Below are 23,312 nucleotides of genomic sequence, written 5' to 3'. Positions count from 1 at the left end.
GGACTATTCTATTCTAGGAGAGTGTAAGCTCCTTGAAGGCATGTACTGTTTTTTTCATTTTGTCTTTGTACACCCAATACCATACAGAGTGTCTTGCACATTGCACATTAACTGCTTGTTTCATTGGATTGGGGCAAAAAAAAAAAAGCTTTAAATGCAACATATAAGGAAGTAGGGGAAAGACCTACTCAACTTTTCCCTAAAACCTCTCAAGAAAGGAAGGTTTAGCACATTTTCCTTGATTTAAGCTCTCACTTAAAGATTAGGTTAATGCTTATATATTATTGTCAGTGACGTCTTGAAAATACAACGATACTGGTGAATTGAAATATATTACTTTCTGAGGTTAATATGATTATTTTTAATGATTTAAATTCTACCAAAATTAGTTTTTATGTCTCTGTTAATAAACTCAGAATTTTCTGAAAATAGCAGTCATGTTTTACAAAAAAGTCAACACAAAAGTCTGGCAGAAAAACAATTCCAGTGTGCTGCTGTCAGTATGCAGAGCACAGCACTAAGTTTGAGGCCTGTGGCTAAACTGTTTTGGGATTTCTTTGTATTTTTCTAACAGGGAGTGTTTAACCAGTAGTCGTATCAAGTTGTCTCTAAGACTGTAACACCAAAATAAAAACCACTGCCACACATGCCATGCAAATCGATTCAAAAATGAAAAGGCCTAATCCAAGCTGGCATTAATTAGCATTGGCTGGTGCAGATACTCTCTTCTTACCTGCAAGGGTCTGGTCCCACTTGCTAATACTGTTTGATTCGGCGCTGAGCCCCTCAATGTATTTCAGGTAGGCCTCTGAGTGCAGAAGCCGTTGTGTCTTTGGTGGGGGAGAGACGAACATTGGTGTTGTAGGCTGCTGCATGACAGGCTGGCCTGCTGGATTCTGACCAGGATACGGAGGTGGTGCTTGCTGGCCCGGGGGCCCCAGGATTCCCATCTGAAATAGGATATGACCAAGGAATGAGAACGTTTGTTTTCACACAGAAGAAGGCTCCGTCCACATTCAGAATGGCAGAACTTCAGACAGCCAGAAGACCAAACTAAATGACTTACTTGTTGTCCGTAAGGACTTCCTCCTGGTGCTGGAGGGCCTACAATGGGGGACACTCCTTGGCCCATCACACCTATATTTTAAAATGTAATTAACACAGTTAGAGGCTCAGGGGTTACAGTGAGGGGAAAAAAACTCTTTTATAAGAAATGATGCCATTTATACCAGAGTCCCAAAGCCTTTTTGTCTTTATGGCCATGTCCACAATGCACTCAGTGCAACTCAAAGCACTGTTTACTCTGGAGGGATGGGAACTGGACCTGTCATTTCATTGGTGAGGAAGCTCCTCTCCTGGGGAAATGCTTGCTGCAACTTAAAAGAATCTTTTAGACGTGCCCCAAACAGAGAGGTAAAGGAGCACGGCATATCCTCAGGTTATTTAGGGTCTGAGCACACACTTCTCAGGAGTCTTGCCTTTTGCTTGACTCCACAACCTTCAGATTTAGGGTTTTGTTATGTGCAGTAATGGGTGACACACCGGCATTAGGATTGAGGGTATGAAGTGCAAAAAGAGGAAGGAAATTAAATATGAATGTGCTACAAAAATCCAAAGTCAAATCATTACAATTGTTATTATTCAGTGGGGCATCCCAGCATAAGATAGAAAATACGCCGGAAGATGAAAATACCGGCTTCTATGATTATGATTGGCTTCACTCAGTCACCGGTACTGGTATGAAGCACGGTTTGTGGCCCACATTGAGGGTCCTGCCCCAGGATGAGGTAAGGGTCTCTCCTCACCCCCTGAAATTTACGCTCTGGTCTAACTCATAAGACCTAATGATAATTGTTTCCCCCAACTTCAAATTGTGACAAAATATTTCTCTCACTGCTCTGTGCTGTCACAGGCACTGGACTAAAAGAATGTTTATTTTCTGTTGTTGTGACTTACTATTCAAAATTACTAAGGGACTGATGAAGGCAAGACTTTTGGGACACTGTGGTATTTGTAATACCAATCAATATAAGAGTAATACAGAGGAGGCAGCTGGTAGCTCAGTGGATTGAGAGCCAGGCCTAGAGACGAGAGGTCCTAGGTTCAAATCTGACCTCAGACACTTCCCAGCTGTGTGACCCTGGGCGAGTCACTTGACCCCCATGGCCTAGCCCTTACCATTCTTCTGCCTCGGAGTTAATACACAGTATCGATTGAAGATGGAACCGTAAGGGTTAAAAAAAAAAAGAGTAATACAGAGTTTGAGTTTTTGGTGACTTGTCACCAGCAACTATTGTCTCATGAGGAAAAAAACTCCAGTTCATTTTTTTAGATTTGTTTCAATCCCCATCTCACCCACTGGCTTTTTTTTTTAAAACCCTTACCTTCCGTCTTGGAGTCAATACTGTGTATTGGCTCCAAGGCAGAAGAGTGGCAAGGGCTGGTCAATGGGGGTCAAGTGACTTGCCCAGGGTCACACAGCTGGGAAGTGTCTGAGGCCCGATTTGAACCTAGGACCTCCCATCTCTAGGCCTGGTTCTCAATCCACTGAGCTACCCAGCTTCCCCCACCCACTGGCTTCTCTGATTAAACAAAGAACCAGTTCTTTAAAAAGCCAGAACCTTATTCTGTGAAAGTTGCCTCTGATTCTAGGGTACCTTGCTGCACAAATGGTGCTTAGCAAGATCTTATCTCCTTGGACATCCCTATTCTAATTTACCCTGACAGTGTTTTCAAATAGAAGTTGGGACTTTTGTTGTTTTGAGGTGAGAGAAAATAACTGAGCTGCTGGACTGGAGGCAATTGGCCATTCCACTAACTGTGATGCTCACAGGAATCTGCCAAAAATGCTGGCACAGACTAGGCAAACACCTTTTGGATGCCAGAACTGGCAGTGCCACAGATAGGCTTTGCAGGAGAATGCAAATCCAATCTATTTTCTGTCTTTTTTTCTCCTTGTATCAATGATGCTGTTGCTAACATCCTAACTGGTAGCCAGACAGAAAATGAATTATCTCCATAGCACTTTTAATTTTGTGCTTGTATGTCCAATATTAAACTTCTTTCTTCATCTAGCACATTAATTATACTAACACTCTCAGGAAAAGTCTTATTGGGCACAAGAAATGTGACATTATTTTAAGTCTATATAACATATCATGCTTAAAAAAAAATACCTAACAGAGGGCTGTGGGGAGAGGAAGAGATAGAGGAGGCTTGACCACTCATCACAAAGTTGGCTGCTTGTTTAAGGTGCTAGTCTTTTTGGTAGTTTCTATTAGAATGTGCTAAGAATCTGGATAATAATTGCAATTAACCACTAAATCAATAAGGCAGATAAAAGTTGTGATTAAAAGTAATGGCATCAATTCTTCAAGCCACATGGGAAAAGCAGCCTCATAACTTCATACTGTTGGCACACCTTACACAGAAGCAGAAGTCTCCCTTCCTCTCTAATAGCATTTCTCTAATTTTCAGGACCTTTCTGACTTTTTTTTAAAATTCCCAGCCCTTTAAATATATCCAACATCCTTTAAAAAAAAGTAGACTGGAAGGAAGAAAGAAAGAAGGAAAGCAGTCTCCCTCTCCTCATGAGCATTGAATAGTTCTTGGGGGGTTCTGGCTTGTCGACAGATTTCAAATTGTAAAAAGGCTATAGGAGTCACTACACTTGCTTCACATATTTCAAAAGTGCTTAAGGCTATCTCTGTAGAACTATTTGGAGATCAGTAGTTCTTTGTGAAGCTCCCCCTTTGAAGGCATCTCATTTAACTTTCCTGAAGCTTCATAGAAGCCCAATTGAGAAACAGAGAGAGATAGAGATAGAGAGTGTGTGTGAGTGTGTGTAAATGCCTTACAGATAGCAGGCATTTAATAAAGTTTTGCTGAATGAAACGAACAGATTATAAACTACATAAAGTGGACTACCTTGATAGGGTTATAAATTTGAGCTGAAAGGGCCTCAAAAGCCCCCTTATCTTATTTTAAACCCTTAACTTCTATCTTAAAAATGATATTAAATCTCAGTTTCAAGGGAGAAGAGGAGTAAGGGCTAGGCAATTGGAGTCAAGTGACTTGCTCAGGGTCACATAGCTAGGAAGTATCTGAAGCCAGATGTGAACCTAGGAACTCCTGTCTCCAGGCCTAGCTCTATCCACTGAGCTACCTAGCTGCACTATTTCCCCCCATCTTATGAGGAAATTATGGCCTGGACAGTTAAGTGATATGTCCAAGGTCACCCAAGTGGGATTTGAAAGCTGGTCCTCTGACACAAGAGTTAGTGCCTTTTCTATTTGTGCCCAGTTATCTTGGGATTCATTAAAGGTCATAATTCCCCAAGAGACAAAGCAACCAGATGGCCAATCCTCCTGGGTCAGAAAGCAATTTATGTACTTTTCCTGACATTTAATTCATTAAAAACACATCCTTTAATTCTCTAGGAATTCTCATAGGTCAAGCTGAACAAAATCATTATGGAATCATGTTGCTACCTAAAATGTTTTCTGAGTTTTTAAGTTTGGTGGAATCAACTGAGATAAATCTAGCTAAGACTTTTATTCTCTCCATCTTTCAGCTACTATTTTTTCAATCCATTACAAAAAGCAAATCAGAATTTCTGAGGCATTGCTACTTTCTGATGTTTCCCCCCCAATTTCCTTTGACAATTGTTCCTTCACAATCCATTAAGAAGGAGCTGAAGAAATGGGAGAGGGAACCTGTGGCTTTCTTCTGCAGTAACTGAGAACAGCTCCTGTGAGATAAGAACTGTATCAGTGAAGGATTTTCATCAGAAAGTACCAAGACCTTTCACAGAAATAAGGCTCTGAAGAATTCTGGTAATTGAACAGTTTTTCCTAAGTCATATCTAGTATTTTTGACCCCTGGTGGGATCAAGTCAGCAATCCAGGTTCTAGATTGTTTCTCTACTCTGCCTGGCCTTGGACTGTGCTGTTCCTTTTAGATCAGATCTCTCTAGAACCAGGGACATGCTCAGTGTCTGTGGCTACCAAACCCTGGTCCTCCTGATGGTTATTACTAGCATCTTCCTCAATGGTGTATGAAGAAAAAGGGGCAGGCATTCCTCCAAATACCTGGCTGCAGGAGGAAGATGAAAAAAATGAAGATGAGATAATGAGTGAATGAGGATAATGTTCTTACCCGGTGGTGGGATGCCTGGGATGCCTGGCATACCTGGCGGAAGGTGGTGGGGTGGGGGCACCCCAGGGTGAAGTGGCTGCATGCTGCCCATGCTAACAATGCCATCAACTGGCCCCTGCAAAGGTGGCAGGACTGGCGGATAGCCACCTATCATGCCTTAAAGGACACAACAAATTTCAAACATGCATCAATAACATGCAACATGATCTAAATAATTAAAAACACCCCCCCAAAAAAACCACGTGCATTACTAATGAAAAGCACCTTTAGTACTGCATGATACAACAGCAATTAGTATCTTGCAATAATGAACAAAATAAAAAGTTATAAATATGAAATATACTTTTCTGGATGAATTAGTACTTAGTATATTATTATCATTTGTTGCTGTATGTTCATCCTGGGTGAAACACACTGTATATTCTTAGTTAATATTAATAAAAATTAAAATTACCAGCCATACCAAGACCATTACTACCGCAAGCTGTTCCTATATAGCAATCAGTTTTGCCAACTGCAATCCCGATTAAACAGCACCATACTGACTTAACTTAGCTCTGCCCACAGTGCTATCATGCATAAAAATGAGGGCCTGACTATGCGATGATGAAGTACTCTGTATCATGGAACATGGTTTGAGGCCTACATTGAGGGTCCTGCTCCAGGAAGAGGTAAAGGTTGACACACACACCTGAAATTTGTGCTCTGGTCTGTTGCATAAGGCTTAATGATAATTGTTTTCCCTTAGGTTTCAAATGATGACAAATAAAAGAAAACCCCAAATTTAAGCCTTAGGTAGCTGACTGTTCAATAATGAAAGCTCTGAGAAGTGGCTGGTGATTGAGGACTCAGATGAATGGGAGAAAAGTTCCAAAAACTAGAAGGTTATACATGAACTCACATTATTTCAACATTAAAGTGGAACATTTTAAATGAGGGAAAGGGCCTCTGGGCACATAGAATTCCATTTCTTTATTCACAACACTCATATCTGAGTATTTTCTGTTGGCTAGGGAAGAATGTTAGTGAACAAAATATAAAAGTATCTGGCAAGCAACAAGGATGAAGAGAAGAAAATGTCCTCAAAATGGCAAGGACTTGCTTTTAGGAAAGTTTTTAAGGAGACACTAAAAATTAAAAAAACCAAAAATAACATTTTTTCCAGGTTGTCCAATTTCTCTTTTCTAGAGTGATTAACAGGATGATAATATTAATGGCCTCCAGAGCATTCCCCACACAGTACCCTTAATTCCTCCAAATAAAGTCACCTACATGACATATCCTTTTCTGCAAAAGTGGGGATTGGGGGATCCTGTAGCTAAAGAACACTACTGCTATAGGTTTTTAAATGCTCCTGGAAAGAATGAGTAGGGAAATTCAAGCTTTTTTGAGTATGGCCAACTTGGACAAATGAATGATAAATTTAAAGGGCCTTTCTTTTATAACTATTAAAAAACTCAAAAAGCTTACCAAGTACCAAGGTAATTCAGGGCTTATAATTCACTTTGACTGGCCATGGAATCTTTTCATGGGCTGGCCAAGGAATCTTGAATTAGTTCAAATCAACTTAAATCAATGTAAAGAACCTAATTTAAAATAGCAATATTTCTGAATTTTATAAAGAACTTGAGTTTGAGTTGTATAATTTAAAAAATCCAGAGGCAGGGGACAGCTAGGTGGCTCAGTGAATTGAGAGCCAGACACTTCCTGGCTGTGTGACCCTTGTCTAGTCACTTAAGCCCCACTGCCCAGCCCTTACTGTTTTTCTGCCTTGGAACCAATACACAGTATTGATTCTAAGAGGAAAGGTGAGAGTTAAAAAAAAAAATCATAAGGCAGAGAAAGAAAAGATTCCTTAAGTGTACAAAGAATCGAGGTAACATAACCCTACAATACTACCAGGTGTTGCTTCTTGGACTAAGAAGGTACTGCTGTAAAGAGTGTTGTAAGGCTTTGCTTTCAATTACAAAAGCCCATCTGAATGCAAACTTCATGGGCTATTACTAAAGAATCATTTACAATTTAACTGAACTATTTACATGAAGCTTTTTCATTAAACTGTACTTTGGCATTTACTATCCCAGTCACATTTGTTCAAATGAGCTTTGGTGTTTTGTAAGCAAAGCTAGTCCCAGGCAACAACAAATCCAAGATGGCACTAGGCTGTTATTGCCATTTTGTAAGTCCATGAAAAAACATCCTTTTAACAGCATGATGGACCACTGGCAAATGACACCTTCTTTTCCCAGTGGATTAAAGGTTGGCTATATTAGAAATCACATCTGTTCTGATCCCTCTGCACTCCTGGGGCCAGTGAGCTCAAGAAGCACACTCTTGTTAATGGAACCAGGATGTTTTCTGGTAGGGTACATGTCTTTGACCAGTGTATGGCTATTTTCCCAGTTTATAAGAGTCTATATGACTAAGGTACCTTTGGACTTGACGTTGTTATTCCCCAACAGGGAGCTAAAATGCTGCAGCTGCTGTTCTTTAAAAAAAAAAAATTCACATTTTTTAAAAAGTTGTTTGTATTTCTTTTGTGAATGTGTCCTTAGGCATGTTAGCCTAGGGCACAATGCTAAAATTTTAATGCATAAAATAAAGGCAATTTTGATGTTAATGAGGGAATGATTTCTAGAAACCTCAGAACCTTATTAACCAAAATGGGCCATGGAATAGAGCAAGCAACTATGCGACTTGTTAGCTTTACGTCAGCTATGATAAATGCAATCAATTCAAATGCCATGATTCAAATGTGCTTTGGTGAGTCCAATTACTGACTTAAGCGACAGTGTTTGAGAATTTTGCCATCACAGAGATAAGAGCACCAATAGAAAAATGTTATCCTGAACTCATCATTTCATTAAAAAAAAAGAAAACAGCAACATCAACAAAAAAGGAGCTGAGACTATGCTGATCATCACTGTCTTAGAATCACCCCTAAAGGGGTAAACCTGCTTGCGTGACAGTGGAAATACAGAGGAGTTGAAAAATGTACCTCATCTAATATCAGAAAGCCCGCTTCGAGAGAAGTTGTTATGGACCTCTGAAGTTAGAACATGCCAAACAATAATAAATGAATTAACAGCCAAATTTGCTATGGCTATAAGAACCAGAGACAACACACACAAGCAACCACATTCACAATTAAAAAAAAATGTGACCGGGATACTAACAGAAAATGCAGTTTAATGCAATAAAATTGGAAAGCATTACAGAGTGGGCATGATGAATTGAATAAGGACTATAGAACCAGGTTCAATTTAGCAGTCATGCACATAATTGATCAGGAAAAGATTTGGAATCAAAGTCCCAAATCCTTTAAATGATCGATGTTATAAGGATGGCTGCAGTAAAACAAGACCAACTGAATACTAGCATGAAACGGAATGAACCACACTACTTTGAGTCCAATCTGGCAGATTTCTCTGAAAGTTTTTTAGGATAGTGCTCAAGGTCTAGTTACCTTTTTGCTACAGCAAGAGTAATCTGGGGTGGAGAGTATTACTAGACCATCCCCACAGCCAAGGCAGAATTGTTCCCTAGGAATTCTCCAGTGTTGGGCCCAGTTCCGATGTTTATGGGGAGGGTATTTCCTGTGTGGGAGAGGGCAATAGAGGAAGACATGGATGATCTCAAACTTTGAAAAGTAGACTGGTCATGAGAAAAGGCTGGAGGAGGCTAAGGTTCATTTGGAACTGGAGAAAAAAAAATGTGATCCATTATGAAGGAAGTTCTTAAAGTGGAAAAAAATGGTCTTAGCTCCTGCTTTTACCTGCAACAGGTGTCAACTGCTGATTGAGCATCGCCATTGGTGTTGGTGGCGGCACCACCCCCATGAGCGCCCCCGTGGGGGGGCCCGCCCGGGGAGAAGCACTCGGCTGCGGCTGCTGCGCTGCGCGCTCTCTCTCCTGCTGCTCGGCAACTTTAGCTGCCCGCTCTGCAAAGGCATTTTAGATTTTCAATTCTGCTTTTAACCCAGGAGTTCACCACACCATCCATTTCATTCAACAGGGCTAGCAAAACACAGCGACAGTTTCATCTAAGTAAAGGTACAGAGAAGAGGCCCGTGCTCAACCCAGGGTACGGCTGATGTTGTTGGGCAGGTGACCTAGTGGGCATCCCCAGCCTTCCTAGCCCGTCGTGAGAACTTGTCTGCAAAGATTTCAAGAATGTTAAGACTGCAACACACATTCAGAAAGCACAGGTTTTAAACATGTCACCAGCATAACCAATGTAGTTATTAATTAATGTTGATGAGGCACCCTGACGATGAAAGCGCTAATTGTCATTACTCTATTATTAATGGCATCACGGATTGTTTAAATTTCAACAAGAAGCAATTCCATGGCCCATTAGAATTTTTGGCACAATCCATACTTGGATTTTCATGATTCCTTGTACCCAGTCTTACTGAGACCTGGGCTCATTCGTGTCCCAGGGGATAGCAGCTGAAGAAAATTAACTCTGTAAGGGAAGAGTAGCTCACTGCCCATTTCATAAGCTTTTAGGTAAGCTGATGACTAAATCATACATTCTGATGAAGCAAAGAGGGTTGCATTAATAAATTCCAGGGGAAAGAAATGGTTCCTTGAATACTTTTCTGCAGTGGTGAGATTTTACCAAAAATAATCAAGTTTCTTGAGGCCAAACTGTTCAACATTAAGATTAAATCCCCCCATGTAGCTGCTCTTTTAATGAGCAAATTCTAGAAACCAGTGCTGTGTGTATCACCTAACGTACAGGAAAGGCAACCTCCTTGTCCCAGTTCTCTGAGGTCGGACATTCTCTTCGAGGCAATTGTATTCTTTTAAGCTAATTTTCTGCCTCTCCAGTTCCTGATCCCAACAGCTGTTTTTTTCACATGGGCTCACCTGCAACTGATAGGCTTGACACAAAAGAGTGACTCTCCATTTGCTGACTATGACTGGCTGGAGACCATTGAATATTTTCAATTCGCAAAACTTCATTAATTCTGGGTTTACAGTGCTTTTTAAGATGGGTGGAATTTTTTCTCCATTTTTCACAAGGGTAAAGAGACATTTGGTGACTTCCAAGGACACAAAACCAACAGTACCAAGGAGAGGAAACCGTAAAGTCCTGAATTCCAATATTACACTCCAACCACTACATATTGAACTTCTAACATGGAAACTCAAAAGAATAAAATTCATCTCTATATCACACATGCTTACAGAAAATAATGAAGTGAAAACTCCAATACTTCTTTAGGTTTAAGAGGGTCAAAGCTGTAAAAGTCAAAGTCTCTTTGCTTATTGCTAGGGTGACTACTTAAGGTTTTTTTCTTCTCTCTTAAAAAAATTCGTACTGTCTTCGTAACAACTTTAGGACAGAAGCACATGGGCGAGGGAAGTGGAGATAAGTGACTTGCCCAGGGTCATACAACCAGGAAGTGTCTGAGACCACATTTGAACCTGGGTCCTTCTGACTCCAGCCTGGTGCTTTATCCACTGTATTACCTAGTTGCCCCTTAAGGTTTTTCTAGTTTAAAAGGCTAGTGGTTTTCTGAAAAGGTCTTCTGAACAATAAATTACAAGAGATGGAACATCTGAAATCTAGTTATGGTTGAGGCAATCTGAAGACTGAATATTAAGAACTAGATCTAATTCTGACACTTTTCATTTTATAATCCACTCAGTTAACAGGAGAAAAAAATAGAAATTTAGGCTCAGATATGGATTAAGCTTTTAGCTGAATACATCAGCAGGCTCTTCTTAGGTGGAAAGCAATTACTGCTCCTAACTTACCCTGTATGAACACCAATGTAGGTCCACTTCTATTTGAGTTCAGTAGGTTAGAATCCAAAAGAATTTGGATTTCTTGGCTGAAGTAGCAACTCAAGATAACACCCTGAAATTCTGAATAATTTCAGACTTCCTTTCTGGAACTTGAATTCTTGAGATCTTTTTTTTTTCCTTCTCTTGTTACCTTACCAGGCACATATTATCTTCAGAAACTTGTTTCTCTCTCTCTCTCTCATATCCTGAATAATGTTGCTTCTCTTCTCACAGAACATCCTTGTTTTCTAATTCTATCCAATTCCTGGTAGAACATTATGGTCTTAAATTCATCAAGTCCTGTAGGTTTCCAGATTCCTGTTATAATTTGTCTGGAGTAGATTGGCTCAGACTAGAAGGTACAATATAGGGTATTCTTATGGAGTCTTCTAAAGAAAAGATTTTTGACTAAAGCAAGTGAAAAAGGCAACTTTTAACAATGCCATTTTTTGGGTATCTCTTGTAAAACAAACACAGCACTGCCTTGACTTAGCACAGTTGGACTGCTCTCTCCCTACAAAGGGGGAGCTTGCTTTAATTCCATATAATGAACTAAGACTCAAGATTCTTGGTGGTTAAAAATAGAGCAACGGGCCAGAGTCTGTCCAAACAGCTGGCTTCACTTTCTACTACTTCTCTTTTCTAAAGCAAAACAAAAGATACATCCTACAAGTATTTGCTTCTCAGTTGAGCCACCAGAACCTTGAAAGGCGAACTCACTGTTTCCACCAAAAGCAATTTCCAAGTGGAATAAAAGAAAAATAAAGACAAGTGAAACCTCATTATAGAAACACTATAATTTTTAACAAGAAAATGTGTACATTCAGAAAGAACATACACTAAAAGCTGTCTAAGAGACTACCCGTTTAGGCACTGGTATCTGCCTAAAAGGCTCAATACTCCCAATCTAGAGTCAAAGAGAGGTATCAAGACCCTGGAATATATTTTGTATTAACAACAACAAAAATCACACCATGCTTCAGGTGGTCTCCTTAGGCAGGTTTCACTATATTTATATTAAGAGGGTATATCTGACATTCTTTAGGATACACAGCCATTGCAAGGTCCCCCCCCCCCCCCCCCCCCATTTTCCCTAGTAGAAGGCAGCTGTTCCAGGGTACAAAGGAAGGAGGGAAACTTATCTTTTTGGAGTTTCCCTACACAGACATCTTTGGTTTAGGCAATTAGGAGGAGAAATCAACAGCTCTGGGTTAGGTAAAAGGGCTGTGCTGTCATCAGATAGGACAATGCTGGACTCTACCTTGCTGAATTATGTACTTATCACCTGAGATAAACCTCAAATATAAACATTTCATATTCTTCAGTAACATACAATGACTGAAGGATAACAATATGGGTAAGTGGTTTTAGAAAAGGTGTGATCAGATGAGAAGTTTGACTGAAGTCTCTTTACCTTCATATTCTGCTTTCTTGGTGGTCTCTAAGTTTCTCCACTCTGTTCCTACAAGCCTACTGAGCTCTCCAAAGGAGTAGTCTGGATGCTGGGCCTTAATGACAGCTCTCATCTCACTGCTAAAGAGGATGTAGCCACTCATGTTGATCTTCCTTTTGGAGCCTTCCTTCTTAGAGCTGCCCTTAGCAGACTTAGGAGTTGACTGCAAGATAGAAAACCCTGAATTGTCTACAGTGCAAATGGAGTTTGTTAACTGCCTAAAGTTTCTGGATTCCAGAAAAACATGGTTTAAGAGTTACTGTTGTGGATTGATGTTACAGAGATGTCAGGTTTCAAGCTGACCATTTTCTTAGTAGGGGGGAAAAGCACCCAAGCATAAATAGTACTTGGTATTTGTTGTAGTATGTAAGAAATAAATTAATATTCCACTGGACTCAAGCATTGCAACTTGTAATAGTGACCTCATAATTAGGGCTTGAGAAAATTCTGAATAGAAAAACATCATCAATAATCATCTTAAAACACAGCAAGATAAGTTTTCCAAATATTATTAGACTAATGAGGTACAGATAATAGTAACTGGGTGTTTGGTCTTATGGAAAGCCAGAAAGTAACAAAGAAATGTCATTGCTTATTGTTGTTAAAGAAAAAGTAGGGTAGATATTCCTATAATTTGAATAATGAGTACATTTGTATTTTTAAAAAAATCATCTTTGTTTCAAGGTTTAAAATAATAAGTAAATTAAATTTTTTAGTTCATCTTTGGGAGCTTACACTATGGAAGCCCATAAAGTCTTCCCTATACCAGAGAACTAGAGATGAAATTCTATATATATGGAGTTTGTTCTCTCTATAAAGTGATTTCTGACCCCACTTTTTCTTCCTTTGTCCCCTCTACCTAAGGAAGGGCTTTCTTTCACAAATAGAAAAACAAAGCAGTCCTACTACTTCTGCTTGGTGTTTTCTCTTCACCTGAGGGGGAGTGTAGGGCATAATGTCCAGATCACTGGCCAGTGGAGTCTGAAGCTGTGGTAAAGATGGGGCTTCAATGACTTCACCCTCCTCTTCTCCCATTTCTTCAATATCATCATCTCCACCTTCCAACTCAGCAAATTTTGCTTCTAGCAACTGAATCTTCTTCTCCAATAATGGTGAGGGCTCCTTTTGTGGAACTATAGGTTTCCTGAAAGTAAAATTTCAGACAATGATAGTATACAACAGTCTACTATCTAATTTTTTGCTTTTTACTTCTAGATACTTTTCTAGGGAAAAGGAGGTATACTTAAGTCAGAAGGCTGCATTATAGAGGAAGTCTTATTCCAGAGACTAATTTAGATAGGCATTTACAAAGCTACACTGTCAAGTATCATATAAAATATTTATTTTTAAAGCATTTTGTTAGGTACCTCAAAGTTTTGGGGTGCCAAATAAAACCTTATTCTCATAATAATAATAACATGGATAGATTTTTTTTGTTTGTTTTACTGCCTATCCCATCTTTTTCAAATTTTCATATTGGGCTATACTTTCTACAGCAATTTAGCCCCATGTTGGGTCTTGATTGCTCGAAACAAAGAACATAATCTTTAGAAATCTATGTGGAACTTTTACAACTTCCTAATCATCAAGACACCAGACATTCTAGGCCCAGGTTCTTTATTTCTGCTCTATCCCCCCCATAGCAAATGATGGCCCAAAAAATGCTAAGGCAATCTTAAGATATTAAGAGATGTATGATGATCAGGACTTGAGGAATGATTATTCTCTCTTTATTCTAGTCTGGGTCAGGCCACATCTAGAAAATATGTTCAGTTCTCCTGAGTGCCACATTTTAGGGAAGGGTATTAATAAATTGGAGGGTGTTCAAAAAAATACCACCAAGAAGGTGAAGAGATTAGGCCATATAAGGACTGGCTGAGAGAAATCTGAAGATGTTTAGTCTGGAAAAGAACAAAAGGGATGTGCTAGCGATCTTCAGGAATCAGAGAGATTGTCATGAGGAAGGACTAGACTTGTTATATTTGACCCCAACAGGCAGAAACGGGAACAATGAGTGAGTGGAAATATGAAAAAAGCAGCTAAGGAAGCTCCTCCTGACAATCCAAGGTCCTTTAGCAAAGAGCAGTTCAAATAAAGGAGAGGTAAATACTTTTTGATAGGTTGTATGCATGCTTAACTCCAAAGATGGCCTTGGAAGTCCTTTTTGTGATTGGGAACTAGCTGACTGATCTCTTCATATAAGTCCCTTTATTTAACCTATTTAATTAATGCTTTCTCTTTTAAATGTATACTATTATAATTTTATGAAATGGAGACTCGCTCAAAAACAATTCTGGATTATACAATTTTGATGTTAATCTATTGTTAAAAGCCAAAGAAAAGGGCTTTTTTCCCTTTAAAATGTTTTGTATTGGGGGCAGCTGGGTGGCTCAGTGGATTGAGAGCCAGGTCCAGAGACAGGAGGTCCTGGGTTTGAATCTGGCCTCAGACACTTCCTGGCTGTGGGACCCTGGGCAAGTCACTTAACCCCCATTGCATAGCACTTATTCCTCTTCTGTCTTAGAATCAATACACAGCATTGATATTACATAGTACTGATTCCAAGACGGAAGGTAAGGGCTTAAAAAAAATGTTTTGTATTTTACCTAAAATAGTAGATTTCATCATCTACCACTTTTGCAGAGAGTGAAAACCTCTTCAACCCTTTGAATTTCTTCATTTGTTTGTCACTCTCATTATAGCGGCTCTCACAAAGCAGAACATCATTTTCTGGTATTTCAGTTGGCCTGCAGGACAGGAAGTCCTTGAATGACAACACAGCACACTTTCCTAAAAAAAAAAAAGTAGGTTAAATTAAGCATATCCTGTAGTCATATGAGAACATTGCTATCTAAAAAACCTAAACACTAATATGCAAACATGAATAATTCTGGAAGCTTTGAAAAACTAGAGGGACTATTTCTATAAAACATTTTTGTTCCAGGGCAGGAAGGGGGAGTTTTTGTGACCATGTTATAACATGTGAAAATTGAGGCTAAGAAAGGCTGGGGGGGGGGGGGGAGAAGAAAAGAAAATGATCTTTGTTTCCAATGAATAATGTTTGGAAATGACCAAATAAAAGAATGTTTAAAAAAAGAGAAAAAAAAGAAAGGCTGAGAATGTTTCTAAGGGCCCACACCAGGAGAATCAATTACAGACTCAAGTCTAGAACTCCAGTTTCCGCATCTTCAGCTCAGGGCTCTTTTATTTACACCATCAAGGAGGAAGGGAAAACAAAATGTACAGGCAGAAAGGCAGCAATTACTGACAATGACTTTTCAGGAAGGCATCAGACCCTGTGACATCACCCTGAGGCTTCTTGGTAGCAATGGAGAAAAGCAGGAGGACCCTTAGGTACTCTTTTGTACAGACGACTTTAAATGGCTTACAGCCCAGCCTACCATCTAGGGACATGGAAATACTCTAGCTCTTAGAGCCCCCTCCTCTTCAAAGAAGAAGTTCCTAACTGGCCCTTACACTGTGGCTGCAAAACTAGACGTGAAAAGATGGGGAACAAACAATCTAGGCAAGAACTCTGTGGGACATGCAGTGTAGCTGGGGGCAGGGGTAGGGAGAAGCATGGGAGTTTGGCGACTCCTGTGAATGCTTTCTGAATCTCTGAGTTGATGTCCTCTGGGTTGCATGGATCCCGGGGGGGGGGGCGGGGGGGGCGGGGGGGGGGGGGCGCTAGATAAAGAGTTTAAGCAATGAAGAGTGTGTCACAAGATCAGCTACAGCAGCTGGGTTCTTGACACTACTGGACTACTGTTCTATTCTTTCCAGTGAGCCCATCTTGGTTCATAGGTCTGACATCTTGCCACCAGACTGATCTGAATATACAACTGGCAAGTTTCAGAAAGCTTTAGCAAGTCTAAAATCGTCAAAATGTTCATTTTGTGAAAAGCTTTTAAAAATGATAATTCAGGCTAAAGGAAAAGAAAAAACAGGCGAGAAAGTTGGCTAGCAGCTATTCAAAGTGTTTTGGGACTTCATACTAGAGCAGTTCCATTCACTGGAGAGGTCCTTCATTTTTCTCAAAAATCAGCCAAGTGGTTGAAATGGAAGAAGTTCTACTCTACTGCTAGAGGACTGTATTTTAAAAGGAGAGCTCCTTCTTTGAATTCTTCTCCAGGACTAGGGATATGTGTGACATATTGGCTGTTCTATACAATCCCTGCACATAACTAGAACTGAAAAAAAAAATGTAAATGACCAAGAAAATAAGATATTTCTACTGGGGAAAATGAAGCATATCATCTTAGGAAAGGTTTTGGGGTACTGTCCCTCTACAAAAAAAATTTTTTTTCATTTGGGATCACAGAAACAAAATTTATATTGAATAATGACTAATTCTACTTAAAAGAACAATTAGATGGCATCTCTTGTAAAGTCAAAATTCCTAATAGTTTCTCCCTATAAAAAAATAGTATTTCTGAAAAACTAATTATAAGAAGAAGGAATGAGTTTTAGAAACAAGAAAAGTTTTGGCTCTATAGTTTAAGGTGGAAATAAATCTCAGAAAAGCTGAGTTTTCCTTTCAGGGCTCGGGAAGTCATAGATGTTCCAGCTCTGTCACCATATGACAGTACTGGGCTTATTCTCAATTCTAAAGCAGCACTCTTTTCAGAGTACTAAGGCTGGGTTTTGCATTTAACAGTAGGCTCCCTTTTGGAACAAAATTATGTTTGCTGGTAAAGTAAGGTGGTAGAGGCACATTTCCCACTGCAAAAATCAAAGGTATTCCTTTACTGGTTTCTGACCATTATGCTGTCCCATCTCCACAAGAGATAGGGCTTAGTGTTTAACAATTTAATACTTTTTGAAGAGTGGACAGAACATTGGACCTGGCACCAGGAAGATCTCAGTTCAAATCTAGCCTCAGATACTTATAGGGTGTGTGACCCTGAGCAAGTCACTGAATCTGTCTTTGCTTCAGTTTTTTCAACTGTAAAATGAAGATAACAGTATCTGCCTCAAAGGGCTATTGTGATAATTAAACGAGGATATTTGTAAAGCTCTTAATACTATGCCTGGCACATAGTAAATAAATAAATAGTAAATAAATGCTTATTCCTTTCCCTTTTTTTTTTACCAACCTCTGTTATAATGGATTTCCTTTAGAATAGAAAAAATGGCATGCTTAAAGTTATGGAAAAAAAGGTAATAAAATCTATAGGCAAAATCTTCAATTAAAAACAAACCTGTATTTGATAAAAGAGGTCCCTTTTTCATTTTAAAGTTAGATACGGTCAAATTTAAAACACATGACAACTAACCTTGAAATCCATTCTATTGGGTTAAAAAAAAAGGAATGTAAACCTGGATAATCAATAAAAATGTCTCAGTGCCAGAACCTATACTAGTTATTGTAATGCTAGAGTAAAAGCCATGTGGACAAGCAAGAAAAGCATGGGTGAAGACCCAGTAAGATAACGTTCTAGAACTCATGATACTGGCTGTCTGTCTCTATGTTTTTGGTAAGTACAAAACTGATTTTGATAGAGACAAAAAAAGCTCTGGCCCACCAAGAACTTGATGTATAAATATTTACCCAGGATACATGTCATAGGACAGGTTTCTTCCAAATTGCTCAGAAACACTTCTTTTTTGTAGAACATTTTTGTTGGCTCATGTTCTGTTTCTTCAGGGTGAATGAAGATGGGACCAAAGAAATAGGCAGCACCGTCCCGGACCCAAAGCTTCTCAATTCTATAAGGAAGAGACATTTATGATAAAGTAGGAGTCAGATTGTACTTATAAAAGGCTAATCTAGTAAAACAAATACCCCCCCCCCCAATGATTAGTTCTATGCATATGATTCTAAGATCTAGTTATCTATCTTTAACATCTCCTTACTGCCACTCTTGCATTTTTTATTGATTTAGAATCTTGAACCCTGGAGACTACATTTTCCATAATCCCCTTTTTGATGGGTTAATTTGATATTCAGTTTTGGCTTGGGAGCATGTTTTTGGCTCTCTGGCTCGAGGGGCTTGGAAGTAGATGGCTGAGCCTTGCTTTGGCTTTTTGTTCTGTTGATTTTTAATAAATAGTATTAAAATAATACTTGGAGTATCACATTATTAATTCTAATATTTACTGATTTACTGGCTGACTACTAAGGGATCTGAACTGAGAATTTTTTAAGGAACTCCTATGCTGGGAGTTTTCAAACCCAGGCTGCTCTTGCAGCCACACCAGCTGAGGCTTATTCTGTGTTCTGATCAAGAACACATGTAAAACCCAGGAGAATTGCGCATTGACTATGGGAAAGGGGGGAGGGGGGGAGGGAGGAAAAGAATAAGATTCTTGTAACCAAGGAATAATGTTCTAAATTGACTAAATAAAGTTTTCAAAAAGGAAAAAAAAATTAAAAACTGCTACTGGCTTACTGCTACAGCTGCTTCCAGCCGGCAGCCCAATCCCAGCTAAGCGGCCAGGCTGCGAGGGAAACCCCACTCCCTCCCCAGCACAGGCTGTCTGCTGCCACTCTCTGCTGGCCTCCATGCCCAAACTGGGGTGTTGCTGCTGCTGCTGCTACTGATTGCCCACTAGTTCCAGCGGCTGCTGAACCAGCAGCCATGCCTGGCTTGGCTTCTCCTGCCGGCAGCCCAAAGTGGTTGTTGGGGTTTTGTAGCCACAGTGAGTTCCAGCCTGGTTCTCAGCTCCTGCTATCTTGCACAGCCAGAACACCCCAGCCTGGCACCAGCTCAAGCTGCTACCTCAGCCCCGGACCCCACCCTCCCATTGCTGCTATTTCTGCCACTTCTGCTGCCCTGATCCCTGTTCTAGCTGGTAAGTATAAGCTTCCCTTTACCCAGCCATCTCAGAAGGGAAGCCCCATTCCATGCTGGACAGCTGACTGCCTCCAAGGTTCCACCAGGCTCTTTGCCTAGGCTGGGAGGGTGGGGTCCCTACCCCTCCTTGCTTTACCAAATATGCCTTACTTCTATCACTTAGTTTCGGCCAGATTTTGTGGTCATATTCTCTATTTTGGTTTCTGGCAGTCCCTAACCACACCCCTTACCCTGAAACCCATCCCTAACTGTGCCCCTAACCCCTCCCAGTTGTAGTGCTGCCTCTTGGTCACTAGAGATCAATACTTAGCACTGATATTTTTCCTACTTTATTTTCCTTTTCTTCTTCCTTTTTTTCCTCTTTTATTTTTCCCCCTTTCCCTGCTTAGCTACATTGGTTGTTTGCTGCCACTAGAGGGAAGCAATAAATAATTAAAATTTCCCCCCTTTTTATGAACAAAAATCCAAAAAAATTATAAAAAATAAAATAAGCTAAAGACTCTCAGCTTACTCTACCCACCCTTTCCCCTTTTTGATCAAAATGCTAAGTAGCATAAATGCTACCATGCATGAAAGCCTTCTGCTTTTTACCCAATTAGAAGCATGTAAAATTCCAAATTCCTTTTTTTTCTCCTTGTACTCCTAGGAAATTTTACTTTTCTGATCTTTGTTCTTAAGACAAAAAATGTTATTATACGAGAGAATAAAGCAGAAATGCAGGCTGACAGGAAAATTCAATAAAAAAATTTCAAACACATGATCTAATGAAAAATACTGATCTCATCCAAAACAAGTCTGAATTTTGAGAGCCCGTTCCTGAACCAGAAATAGAGGATGATCCTATTTCTCCCAAAATGGAGATGAGACACTCCTCTCGTATACATCAGGTGCAGACCCATCTTTCTCATACTCTGCAACATCTCTCTCATGCTCTGTAACTCCTGGCTGATCTTACCACCTCCCTTGATCCTTCTTATAGTCCATCCTCTCCTGCCCTTTCTCCCACCCCATGACAATCCCAACCCCAAAGACATTTCATTCTACCACCATACCTGTTCCTACCCATGTTGCCACAGCATCCCCACAGTCAACTTCTAAGGAATAACAGCCATTGAATGACTACTATGAATTCCTTTTCCCCTTTAGGGAAGTGCCTGAAATAGGACTCAGTGGGAATATGGTGACCCTAAGACACCACATACCTTTCACTCCTCAAGAAATTAGAGACCTGAAATAGAATGTACCTCATTTTGAATGCAAATCTCTTGTGGTAACCAAGAAAATGGCTGATATTTTTTTTTAATCAATATTACCTGTCCTATAAGGATATTGAGAATTTGCTCAATGCCTCTGTAATAGAACGTGAGAAAAATAAAATCATCTCTTATGTTAACAAGATCCAGGGGGTGTGGTGCAGTACACTGGCAAGTTCAGGATCCTGCACGGGATTATAACAGTACTGAGGACTGGTTGCAATTACATTGTTGTAGGGAGGCCATTATAACAGCTATGCAAGAATGCTTCAAGGATACGGAAACATGGTCAAAATTTGAAAGCCTTAGACAATCAGATGATGAGACACCCTTGCAATTCATGGATAAGCTCATTGAGCTTGAGGGTTGATATCTAGACCTTGATATTTCTCAAGACAAAGATATTAAGCAAATAAAGAGACATTTTGTCAACAACTCTTGCAGGGTGGTCCAAGATTATTTTAAGACGCTTTGCCCATGGTGGCCTCAGATGGACCTTGAAGAGTTGAGGAACACTGCTGCTTATGTTTTTAAAGGCCAAAAAGAAAAACAGGAAAAGGCTAATAATGTCATAGAAACCTTGGGGGAAAAAAAGAAAATCTTTAGAGGATAGGTTTCATAAACAAGACAAAGGGCATGATGCTCAACCAATGGCGCTTGCCCCTCTCCAAGAATCTATCAGTCCCTTACCTGCCATTTCTGTCATAAGAAGGGCCACATAATGATGAACTGTAGGAATTTTTCCCAGGCATTGATGAACTATACCAACCGGAGAAATTCTTATAGGAACAATTACAGGAATGATAATTATAATGGTGATTTCAGGAATTATAATTTTAGGACTGATAATAATCCTAGGGACATAAATCAGGCACCTGACAACTCATACCAGATGACCCCCCAGCAGTATATTTTGAATGGAGCTCGCCCCTGGAACCACCCAGGAAGCTACTGCCCTTTGCGGGGGAGCCCAAAGTACTACTCAAAGATTATGGAAGGTGCACGGGGGGGGGGGGGGGGGGGGAGGGCACAGGAATCAGAGGATACAACCTTTGATTTTCCAGACCCTGACATCTTACTATCTGTTGTCCCTAACTGCTGCCCCATGTAACATTAAAAGTTGGTAACACCTATTATGATTGTCTTTTGGACATTGGAGCTTCTCAGTCTGTATTAAAGAATACACCTGATTTGGATTGCAGCTCCACTGGCTCAGGTACTGTCAGGGAGTTATCAGGGACACCCCTAAAGGTTCCCAAGATTTCCCCTAGGATAGTGTCTGTAGGACCTCTTAGTGTGGAACACTTTTTCCTCTTATTGCCTGGCTCCCCATTAAATTTGCCGGAGAGAGACCTTTTGTGTAAGCTTAGGGCTACAATAACTTGCTCTCCATATGGCTCTGACACTGGAATTGCCTGAAGAATCCTTAACTTTACTCCCCGTGCTTCTTTCAGATGCTCATGAAATGAAGAAGACTACTATTTTTGAGATCCCAACTGATATACCTGAGTCCCTCTGGGCCACATCATCTTCTGATGTTGCCCTACTTAAATTGGCTGTCCCTGTCCAAATTCAAACAAAATCTAGCCAACCTCCTTCCATTCCTTAGGACCCTCTTTCGCAGGAGGCAATCAATGGCATTACAACTGTAATAAATTCCCTGATTGACTAAGCCATCATAATTCCCTATAAATCTGAATACAAAACATACATCCTGCCTGTTAAAAAGCCAAAAAGTAGGGCCCAATGGCAAGCATCTCTATTATTTTGTCCAGGTTTTGAGAGTTGTGAATAATCATGTTAAAGAGACACCCTGTAGTTTCCAACATACTGTTATTTCTTCTATTCCTAGCACAGCTACATACTTTACAGTAGTAGCCTTGTGCTCAGCTTTCTCACAGGGTACCTGGGCTAATCTGCCCCAAGGGTTTGTGGACAGCTCTACTCTGTTCACACAATTCTTAACTGCTGATACAGATGCCATAACATTTAAATACAGTAGTTTAATTCAGTATATGGATGATATGCTCTTGGCCTCACCAAATGCTGAAGCATTTCAAGTGGATACCAAGCACCTCCTCTTAGAGCAGGGGTCCCCAAACTTTTTACACAGGGGGCCAGTTCACTCAGACTGTTGGAGGGCCAGACTATAAAAAAAGCTATGAGCAAATCTGTATACTGCTGTGGGAATCCCCTCCCCCAGATCGCCACTCTCCATGCTGATGTCTTCCATTGTGCAGCCACATAGTCCTTTGCACAGTGTCTCTTTTTCATTCAGTTACTCTCAGAACAAGGTGCTACGCAAAGGATTATGTCACCTGAAGTAGTACTGTATGTGAGCGATGCCGCCACATACAGTGCTCCTGTCACTGACCACCAGTGAAAGAAATGCCCCTTCTGGAAGTGCGGTGGGGGCCAAATAAGTGGCCTCATGTGGCCTGCAGGCTGTAGTTTGGGGACCCCTGTCTTAGAGCTACATAAGAGAGGCCACAAGGTCTCCAAGGACAAAGTTCAGTGGTGTCTCCCTAAGGTACAATATTTAGCCTTTATTTTGACTACTGGGTCCTGTTTAATTTCTACCAAGCATATTGAAAATATCCAAAAGTTAAGTGCTCCTACCACTAAAAAGCAATTGAGAGTTATTCTTGGAGCAACAGGATTTTGTTGGCAGTAGATCCCTTGCTACTGGGAAATCACTAAGCCCCTTGTAGCACTTACAAAAAACTCGGTCCCTGAACCACTTAAATTGGAAACAGAAAACTAACAGTTCTTTCAAATTTAAAACAAGCTATCCTGGTCTGCCTCTGCTCTAGGCATACCAAATTATAATAAACCATTTACCTTATATGTGCAT

General features: G+C 40.2%; 1 protein-coding gene across 50 annotated transcripts in view; it reads right to left on the bottom strand.

Annotated features, from left to right (window-relative positions):
* The window catches only part of PBRM1 (polybromo 1), a 144,543-nt gene that overhangs the window by 3,801 nt on the left and 117,430 nt on the right, over positions 1-23,312 (bottom strand). For 19 of the 50 annotated variants that reach the window (XM_016424578.2, XM_056804906.1, XM_007500488.3 and 16 more), the window contains 9 exons: positions 17,960-18,117; positions 15,015-15,198; positions 13,342-13,552; positions 12,370-12,571; positions 8,933-9,097; positions 7,589-7,645; positions 5,158-5,313; positions 1,067-1,137; positions 734-950 (listed from right to left, as the gene is read on the bottom strand). In XM_016424578.2, coding sequence (XP_016280064.1) covers positions 734-950; positions 1,067-1,137; positions 5,158-5,313; positions 7,589-7,645; positions 8,933-9,097; positions 12,370-12,571; positions 13,342-13,552; positions 15,015-15,198; positions 17,960-18,117 — 1,421 coding nt within the window. The remainder of the gene's footprint in view (positions 1-733; positions 951-1,066; positions 1,138-5,157; positions 5,314-7,588; positions 7,646-8,932; positions 9,098-12,369; positions 12,572-13,341; positions 13,553-15,014; positions 15,199-17,959; positions 18,118-23,312) is intronic. The other 31 variants (XM_007500494.3, XM_007500496.3, XM_056804932.1 and 28 more) reach the window with 4 other exon arrangements.

This window comes from Monodelphis domestica, chromosome 7 (genome assembly GCF_027887165.1).
Source record: "Monodelphis domestica isolate mMonDom1 chromosome 7, mMonDom1.pri, whole genome shotgun sequence".
NCBI classification, from domain to species: Eukaryota; Metazoa; Chordata; class Mammalia; order Didelphimorphia; family Didelphidae; genus Monodelphis; species Monodelphis domestica.
Note: the sequence above shows the minus strand (reverse complement) of the source record. Positions and strands in the feature narration are given on the sequence as shown.